This window comes from Eurytemora carolleeae, unplaced genomic scaffold (assembly GCF_000591075.1).
Source record: "Eurytemora carolleeae unplaced genomic scaffold, Eaff_2.0 scaffold502, whole genome shotgun sequence".
In the NCBI taxonomy this organism is placed as follows: Eukaryota; Metazoa; Arthropoda; class Copepoda; order Calanoida; family Temoridae; genus Eurytemora; species Eurytemora carolleeae.
In genome coordinates, this window is record NW_019396391.1 from 63,339 (window position 1) to 73,214 (window position 9,876).

Genomic DNA, 9,876 nt, shown 5'->3' on the forward strand with positions numbered 1-9,876 from the left:
GAGAAGGAGGAGAAGGATAGAAAAGAGAGAAAGTGGGAAATATAGAGAACAGGAGAAACAGGAGCAGAGAAGCAAGAGAAGCAGGAGGAATAGAAGAAGGAGGATAAGGAGGAGAAAATGGTGATAGAGGAGATTGAGAAGAAAGAGTAGAAGGAGGAGAAGGAGAAGAAAGAGAAGAATGAGAAGATGAGAAGGAGAAGGAGGAGAAAGAGAAGAAGGACGAGAAAGAGAAGAAGGACGAGAAAGAGAAGAAGGACGAGAAAGAGAAGAAGGAGGAGACGGAGGAGATGGAGGAGAAGGAGGAGAAATTTGAAAAGGTAGAGAAGGAGGAGAAGGAAGAAACGGAGGAAAAGGAGGAAGAATAATTTTGTTTTCCCGTCACTGATTTGAAGAGTAAAATATTTCAGGACAAGTTATAATAATTATACTAAAGGAAACAAGATCATGAAATAATATGAAATAAGTAAAATTTGAAATTTTGAATGGAAAAAGTTAAAGACAAAACGATGAGTTAAAGAATAGAAAAATAATAAGAGAACTAGATAATAGATAAAGGAAAATAACAAGCAATTGCAGGGAAGAGTAATAAATAGCGGGGAAATGGATTAACCTGAACAAAAGGGTAGCTGTAGCCACTAAATAAATGAATATTAGGATGTATGATGGGAATTTAGTATGACTGGTCGTATTTATGGAAAGGAAGGGGGGGAGGGGTATGAGGATGCAACAAAGGGGGGGGGGGCACTGTGTTAATATGTGAATATCCTGTAAACAGTGGGAGGGTCAACCCTAAACCTGAACCGCCAGTTTAAACATTTATTATTGATTATGGATTAAATTTTAATCAACAGTTTCTATCTGTTTATCTATCTATTAGTTCCCACAGACTAACTACTCACAACATCTCATTATAATATTTACAGTGAGAACCAATAAACAGCGGCATCATCAAAGCCTTCGATTTTTTTCAGTAACGGAGAAAAATTCACCAATTACATAATGGTTAAAATGAATTTTTACCTAAATAGGAGAAATTAGGGATAGAGGGGGTGGGGGTAAACTGAAAATCTAACTGATAGGTAGAAGGGTAACTAGCAGATTATAAAAAAACAGAGATTTGCACCACTATGGTTTCAGTGTTTAACCTTGGTTTCACCTCACCAAGTCAATTTAACTTTTTTTAGCATTAGACCTAAACATTTCAAAACTGTATTGGGCTTGGTTCTAGCTTCAATTTTTAAGCAGTATTTGGCAAACAATTTGTATGTTCTACTATTCAAAACAAGAGATAAATAAAAATTTCATACTGTTTTAATTACAGTGTACAGACAAATTTCCACATTTTTTAGTAAACTTAGAATATTTTGCCTCAACTCCAGACGTTAGGCCGGTCATTTATAACTATTGGGAATAGAAAAACTATAAATAAATAAACGGACCCTTGTGGAACGCCTCAATTAGATTCATTAAAATTAATTGATTCAGCCCATTTTATACTGGCAATTTGTCGTCGTCCTTTCAAATAATTTAATTAATTAAAACATAAATTTAGTAAAAAAATAAGTTTATACATGACTTTATATATGACACAATGAGGTTTAGTCCCAGGGTAAATATTTTAAGGTTTCAGTGTTTTATTTCTGATTCTACTTTTTGGATTGGTAAATCCTAACGGGTTTCTTTACTTTTCCACAAACTACAGTGGGATAGGACACCATAGTTTCAGTAGAAGTAAATATTTCCATTTACTTTTATAGCGTCTGTTTACTGTTATAGGATTCATAACTCTGATTGGATAATGAGATAGATAGAAAGATAGATGTTACCGCCATACTATTTCTATTGGTTCAGAATAGACAACAAACACATGACTAAACCCTGAATGGATCAGGCGCTAATGGACTCGGCATACAGGAGTGAGGAGGAGAAGAAGAGAGGGGTAGAAGAGTAAGAAGAGGGGGAGTAAGAGATGAAGAGGGGGGTAGGTTTTGAAGAAGGAGGGGGGAGAAGAAAAAGCAGGAGGGGTAGAAGATGAAGAGAGGGGGGTGGGGGTTGATACGTTTAAGCAGATGATTTTGATACAGCTGTATAGATAGATACACTCAAACTTACCAGAACTATTTACAACAAAATTTAATATCAAAATCTAAATACTTGCTACGTGCCTGGGTTCATTAGTTTTTATTAATTGATTTATTCCGATCCGTTGAAACTAATCAACCCCTTCGTAGAATCATCTACTTGGTCTAGGTTCTTCCAACAAGTAATCTTCAATATACTTAAACAGTTCTCCCCCTCCCCCCTTATCCCTACACCCCTCCACCTCCCCTCCTTCGTTACCTTATGTGCCCACTTAAACCAGCTGCCTCTCATCAGATATTTGTTTATATTTCATTTATTATTCTTTAAGTTTTTCACAACAAAAATATCTTACTATTTGTCAAGTTTACATCACACCGTATCTTTATAAGCTTTTTGTAAAATCATAATTATCGTTTCTTTTTATTTTACTTTTTACTTCCTCTTGTTTTCCTAATCTTTGTTTTTGCAGTCATTGATTCTTTAATCTACTTTCTTTTCCAACCTGTTGATTTCTGTGAATGATTAGATTACAGTATTGTATGCATAGTGCTTACGGTGAACTCACTAATTACAAGGTTTCTTGTAGGAGATTTTAGAGTGGAGATCCACTCGGAGGCATGAAGAGGTATCGTTAACCGTGAACACAGAGAGAAACTAGAAACTTATCAACGGCGCGACTTCTTTTTGCTTGATTGTAATAAGATTTCAAGTTCAGGGTTAAAAATCAAATTTTCAAATGTTCTCTTTTCCCACTGAAGCTATAATATTTATTCTTTAACGTATGTTTTTAAAACGCTAAATGTCCATACAAATATTTGTATTCTACCTGAAATTAACGTTCAACCCTCTTCAAGATGGTCATTGGTCATCGATCTTTATATTTTTTTACCTGACCCTTTTAGATTGTGTTCTAAAGCGCTCGTTCAAACAAAAAAAACTCTCATCTGAGCAAACAGAAATAGCAAAATTTCTAACAAAGTACATGTTCCAGATTTAAAGTTCTTATCAAATCAATCCTTGTTCTGGTGTCAATCTTTCTTCTGTTTTTATCAATCGTCATTATGTTCTCATCAGTCTTAATTCTATTTTTATCAGGCCTAGATTATTCTGTTCTCACAAGCCCTATTATATTCTTAACGGTACTTATAACTCTGTTCTCATCAGTCCTTACTCTGTTCTCAATATTCCTACCTCTGTTCTAATCAGTCCTAACTCTATTATCATCAGTTCTGACTCTGATCTCATCAGTCCTAACTCTGTTCTCATCAGTCTTAATTCTGTTGTCATCAGTCCTTACTCTGTTCTTATCAGTCCTAACTCTGTTCTCATCAGTCCTAACTCTGTTCTCATCAGTCTTAACTTTTTTCTCGTCAGTTTTAACTTTGTCTTATCAGTTCTAACTCTGTTTTATCAGACCTAACTCTGTTCTTAGCTAATTCTGTACTCATCAGCCCTAACTCTGTTTTCATCAGTCCTCACTCTGGTCTTATCAGTTCTAACTCTGTTCTCATCAGTCTTTACTCTATTTGTATCAGTCCTTGCTCTGTTCTTAGCAGTTCTAAATCTGTTCTTATCGGTTCTAACTCTGTTCTCATCAGTTCCAATTCTATTTTCATCAATCTAACTCTGTCCGATTCACCCCTAACTCTATTCTCATCGGTCCTAACTATGCCTTCATTAGTCGTAACTTTGTTCTCATCAGTCCTAACTCTGTTCTTGTCAATCCTAACTCTGTTCTTATCAGTCCTAACTCAGTTCTTATCAATATAAACGCTGTTCTTATTAGTTCTAGCTCTGTTCTTATCATCACTAACCCTGTTCTCATCAATCCAATTACACTGTNGTACTAACTCTATTCTCATCAGTTCTTACTCTGTTCTTATCAGTACTAACTCTATTATCATCAGTCCTAACTCTGTTCTTATCAGTACTAACTCTATGTTGTAATGTTATGTTGTAATTCTAACACATGCTATGTTTGCAAAAGAATCCAAGAAACCAAAGACGACTTTACAAAGAAAAGAATAAAAAGATTAAAAAGAGTAAAAGATGTAATCAAACATAAAGGATGTCAAAAATCAGCGCGAATTAAAAAGATGCTTAAAAATGCCCGTTTTTCATAGAACCTATATCTCTTTCACACTCCATAAAGCTTTTTTTACTTTTTTTAACATTCCAAATAAATCTAAACTAAACTAAAAGTTGTTTGTTCATCGTCGAAAAATACTAACAATCCACCACTAATTTTTATGTAAAATATAGTGTAAACAATAAATATGTAACTTTCCTTATCCTTTCCTTTCCTTTTCCTATTATTTATATTTTTATATTTTTTAGAATTGGGGGGGAAATATTCCCACAACCTCTACTTTTAGAGGTTTTTAAATATTTTCTCCTGAAACACATTTTTTTGTATGTTTTTGTTATATTTCATTAATAAATAATTTTTTACTACTTTTTACTTTACTTTACTATTCTCATCAGTCCTAACTCTGTTCTTATCAGTACTAACTCTGTTCTTAGCAGACCTAACTCAGTTCTTATCAATCCTAACTCTATTCTCATCCTTATCATCTGTTCTCATTAATAAAAACACCCTTCTCATCAGTTCTATATTTATATTTTAATATTTATTCCCTTAGGTTAAGCTTAACCTAATCCGAAATGGAATCACTGTAGGTTGCTTTTTTAGAATTACCGGAATATTTGATTAAGTTCGTTTAGATCCATAATGTAAAGTGGTAGGCGATTATAACAATACGATGATGACGACTTTTCTATTTGATTTTTTATTGTTGACAAGCTTTTCTCGAATTACAAGTTTATAAGTAATCAAGAGAAGCTTTGTAAATTCAAAGCTTCTCTTAACTTCCATGTGTATGCGTATTCATGATTAAAATCAAAATTAAAATCTAAAGCCGTCTTTATTATATTGATATAATCGCCTTGTACTGACCATCCCTCTTCTTTTTTTGAAGTGCCTGTTTTTTCCCTGATCTTGTCATGTCCATTATTTTTTATTCTCTCACAATAAACATACTTAAATGTTCTCTTTTGATTATTCTAAACTCATTTCTTGGTCTACTTCTAAACATAAGTAAATTATATTTAGAGCTGAGCATTATTCCTGTAGGTTTTGCACAAAAATAAAGATTTAAAAAATCAACACTCTTATTGTTTTATTATAATTAAACATATTTACATAATAGAATGCGCGGAATATCAACGCTTGACTAAAATAACTCAGAAATTTAAAGTTTTATAATTTTGATCTAGAGTATTCTTTGGTTTTGTTTATTTCTTCTTTTCATGGCATATCAATATAATGCAGGTGGTTACTCAGGTAGTTCTTATTGAAGATTTAATGCTTTTCTCTGCTATGGGTCTTCGTGTGGGCTCTCAAGTTGGATCTGTCTGCAAACCGTTTCCCGCATTGAGCACATCCAAAAGGTTTGTCTCCGGTGTGACTTCTCATGTGTCCTTGTAGAAGCCAGGGTCTGGAGAATCCTTTTCCACAAATATCACATTTATGTGAGAGGTTGTGGGTTAGAATATGCATTGAAAGAGCAGGAGTGCTGACATACTTCTTGTTACAAATATGACAAGATTTAGCATTTTCAGGTGTTAGAGCTTTATGGGTTTGTTTGTGTCGTGACAAGTTGGAACTTGAAGCAAAATATTTTCCACATTCTGCACATTGATACTTTGAAGGAGTTGTGTTGAATATCTTAACATCAATCTCAGGGATTGAGATGTCGGAGCAGAAGGAGGAGGCAGGAGATACAGGAGGAGAGGAGGAGGATATAAATGATGATGAGAAGGAGGAGCTGGATTGACTGGAATCTCCTGGTCTCTTAAATGATGATGAGAAGGAGGAGGAGAAGGCTTGACTAGAATCTCCTGGTCTCGGGGAAGAATGATATCTAACTTCTGCGGAAAAGTTGAAGAAAGACCCTGTTGTAAAACTAAGATCCAGCGGCACGGTCTGTTCCTCTTCATAGAATAGTTTTATCTGATTTCTGAACTCATTCATAAAGGTTAAATTAAGAACGGAATTATTTGTATTTACGTAAAAATCTTCTTCAGGACATTCTTGTTTAATAAGCTCTGATTCAGGTTTAAGTTTGACTATGGATTGACTAGCTCCGGGTACCGGATAAGCTCTCCAGGAATCCTGCATGGTTCCGTCTTTACTCCGGGAGGACTAGAACGTAACTGAGAGCACGGTAGCACGGCCTATGTGGCGCCGGTTGCACATAGCACAACGGGCTACACCTGTGTTCCACCAATGACAGCAGAGTATTTAGTCTCCAACCAATTAGAGCTGGGAAGTGAACACAGGTGGCGGCAAATATCAATTTCAAGATGCTGTATTTCTTCTAGAGAACTTGCTTGACGAATGAGAATAGGGCAGAACTACTTTATACATGTGTGTGCTAAAGCAAGGCACCCCCACCCCCTTCCATAGCAGCTAGAGGAGACTTCAGAGAAGGATTCAAAATAGGGTTCAGAATAGGACTTAGAGGAAAAGAGTTCAGATCGAGATCGAAAAAGGTTTGGGTTTGAGTGAGTTTAAAATATGGTTCAAAGTAGGTTTAGAGTAGGGTACAGAGCAGTGTTCAGAATAGAGTACAAAGTATAGTTAAATGTTGGGTTCAGAGTTAGTAGAGCAGCTCAGAGTAGGGTTCAGTGAAGCCTTTATAGTATGGTTAAGAGTATAGAGTTTAAAGTGCGCACAGCTCAAATCAAGTATAGGGTTCAGAGTAAGGTTCAGTGTGGGTGTATAGTATGGTTAATAGTAAAGTGTTAAGTAGGGTTCAGGTCAAGTAGGGTACAAAGTAGGGATCAGAGCATGGTTTTACAGTAGGTTTCAATGTAGAGATCAGAGGAGGGTTCAGTTTTGAGTTGGTTTCAAAATATGGTTCAGAGCATGGTTTAGAGTAGGGTAAACAGAGCAGTGATCAGAGTATGGTTCAAAGTGGATTTTAGAGCAGGGTTCAAAGTAGGGTTATCTGTATAGTTCAGATTCAGAGTAGACCTAAGTTTAAAGGGTTCAGAGTAGTGTTTTAAGTAGGGTTCAGAGTAGGTTGCGGAATAGATTTTAATTTGGAGTATGTTTTAGAGTAGGGTTCAGAGTAGGTCTTAAGGTAGAGCTCAGGAGTAGGGTTCAGGAACGTAGAGTTTATTTCGAGTAGTAAAGGTTAGTTTAAAGTTGTATAGGCTAAAAGTAAGGTCCATTCTAGCAGGGTTCAGGATTCAGAATATTGATTAGAGTACTTAGGCTCAAACATGTATTTAGCACATTGCCGGTTCTCATGCAGTAATGTGGTTCAGAGTATGATTAGCGAGAAATTTTATAATAGGGTTTAGGGTAAAGTGTAGGGTTTCGTACGGAGGGTTTAGGGTAAAGTGTAGGGTTTCGTACGGAGGGTTTAGGGTAAAGTGTAGGGTTTCGTACGGAGGGTTTAGGGTAAAGTGTAGGGTTAGGGTTTAGGGTAAAGTGTAGGGTTCGTACGGAGGGTTTAGGGTAAAGTGTAGGGTTTCGTACGGAGGGTTTAGGGTAAAGTGTAGGGTTCGTACGGAGGGTTTAGGGTAAAGTGTAGGGTTCGTACGGAGGGTGTAGGGTAAAGTGTAGGGTTCGTACGGAGGGTTTAGGGTAAAGTGTAGGGTTCGTACGGAGGGTTTAAGGTAAAGTGTAGGGTTCGTAGGGAGGGTTTAGGGTAAAGTGTAGGGTTCGTACGGAGGGTTTAGGGTAAAGTGTAGGTTTCGTACGGACTCCAATAAAGGCTCAGAGATTAAGTCGGGCTCAGGCAGAAGTTTATATAAAAACTCAAATTATGGGGTAAATGAAGTTTATATATTTAGAGTATGTAGGGTTTTGGTGGCTGGCCTGGGTTTAAAAAAAAGAACCATGGAAGGTTTTAATACAAGTTCTCATGAGTATGGTTGATTACAGCAAGATTTCAAATCAGGATCAGAGTTCATGGAAATTAACAGTTTAAGGTTTCGGTTTCTCCAATCTCACAGTTGACTTGACAAGAAACTGAAACCAAGAGATCACGTGCCAACAATTATATATCTTACTCTGAGATCTATTTATCTATCTATCTATCTATCTATCTATCTATCTATCTATCTATCTATCTATCTATCTATCTATCTATCTATCTATCTATCTATCTATCTAACTATCCATCTATCAATCTATCTATCTATCTATCTATCTATCTATCTATCTATCTATCTATCTATATAATTATAACCCCCTTCCTACCGTTACATCAGTTTTAGCATTTCAGTATATGAATAGCTAAATTTCGAAGCAAACATATAACCTGTGAACTTTGCTAAAGTTGAACAATTTTTGTAAAATTTTCTATGTTTGTATATTATTTGAAAATACATTAATGCATGATTTCTAAATTGCAATAAAAACATAAAAAATGAACACTAAATACAATTTTAGTTGGCCAATTATTTTAAAATTGCAATTAACGATTAAGAATTTCTGTCATTCCTGCAAATTGACAACCATAGACTTTATTAGAAAGCGTGGATTTTTACAGCAGAGACAAAAAGCAAAGATTCGTTGGATAAAGGATTAAATGTTACATAAGCGATGGATCACTTTAAATTTTCCTTAATCATTCATGTTTTACCTTAGATATTTATCACGTCGAAATTAAATAAATTTCACATTAAATTGAAACTATGCATTTTCAATTAAACTACTCATTTTGAATGGCTATTTAGAAGACCATATATGTTTTGAATTTCTTGGATGTCAAAGTCTACTACAGTCAACGAATGCATTCCTGAAAATGTTTTGATTATTTGAGTGCTGACTAATTATCTACTTGTAAATGCACAATGAATATATTCTTAGTTGAGTTTTCAATATGTATACTTTGTTTCAACAAATACGATCAAAACAAAATTATCAAACAATATATTTTTAATTGGCTCATAATAAATTTTCTTTTGTGTTTTATTTTAAGCTGAACCATCATGCATTATTATCTTATGTTTGAAAATAAATACTATGTGTATAATATATATCCATATGCAGTAGATTTCCTCATACTACGAAAGCACAAAGTCGCACTAACAACCCTGCCATACGACTTCCTCCTTCTGTCAAGTTAAGTATGAAATATTTATTGATTACGAATCATAATTATCTAAAACCTCTGATTGTATCTATATCTAGTGTCTGGGTTGTTTACTAGTTTATCTCCTGAAACTATAAGAATACTGCCTGGCAGGATAACGCAGCTTGAGTAATGATATGCATGGTAGGTTTCCTAGGTTTGACCAGATGGTTGGAATAGTCATAGAGATGCTCAAGCACCTGCTTACACCTGGAGCTGGACCATCCTCCGCACCTGCTACATCAACCAGAGGAATACAGTACCCGGAGAAACAAGATGAACCCAGTCCTTGACGAGGTTCAATATACTCGAAGATACTAGATTAAACCAGTCATCAATAAGGTTCAAGATACCCGGAGAAACAAGATGAACCTAGTCCTACCTGAGGTCCAAGATACCCGTAGAAACTAGATGAACCTAGTCCTCCATGAGGTCCAAGATACTTGGAGAAACTAGATTAAATCAGTCCAACGTGAGGTCAAAGATACCCGGAGAAGCTAGATGAAATCAGTCCAACATACACAATGTCCTTAAGATACCCGGAGAAACAAGATGAACCCAGTCCTACATGAGGATCAAGATACCCGGAGAAACTAGATAAAACCCTTCCTACATGCTTAAGGTCCATCAAGCTTGGTTTCTT

At 35.5% G+C, this 9,876-nt stretch overlaps 1 protein-coding gene across 1 annotated transcript; it reads right to left on the reverse strand.

Moving 5' to 3' along the window:
* Positions 1-5,244: 5,244 nt before the first annotated feature.
* Positions 5,245-6,278, reverse strand: LOC111702319 (protein snail homolog Sna). Its single transcript, XM_023473963.1, has one exon. It carries the CDS (start codon positions 6,260-6,262, stop codon positions 5,444-5,446), a length of 819 nt encoding a protein of 272 aa, XP_023329731.1. The 5' UTR covers positions 6,263-6,278; the 3' UTR covers positions 5,245-5,443.
* Between the last annotated feature and the right edge of the window lie 3,598 nt (positions 6,279-9,876).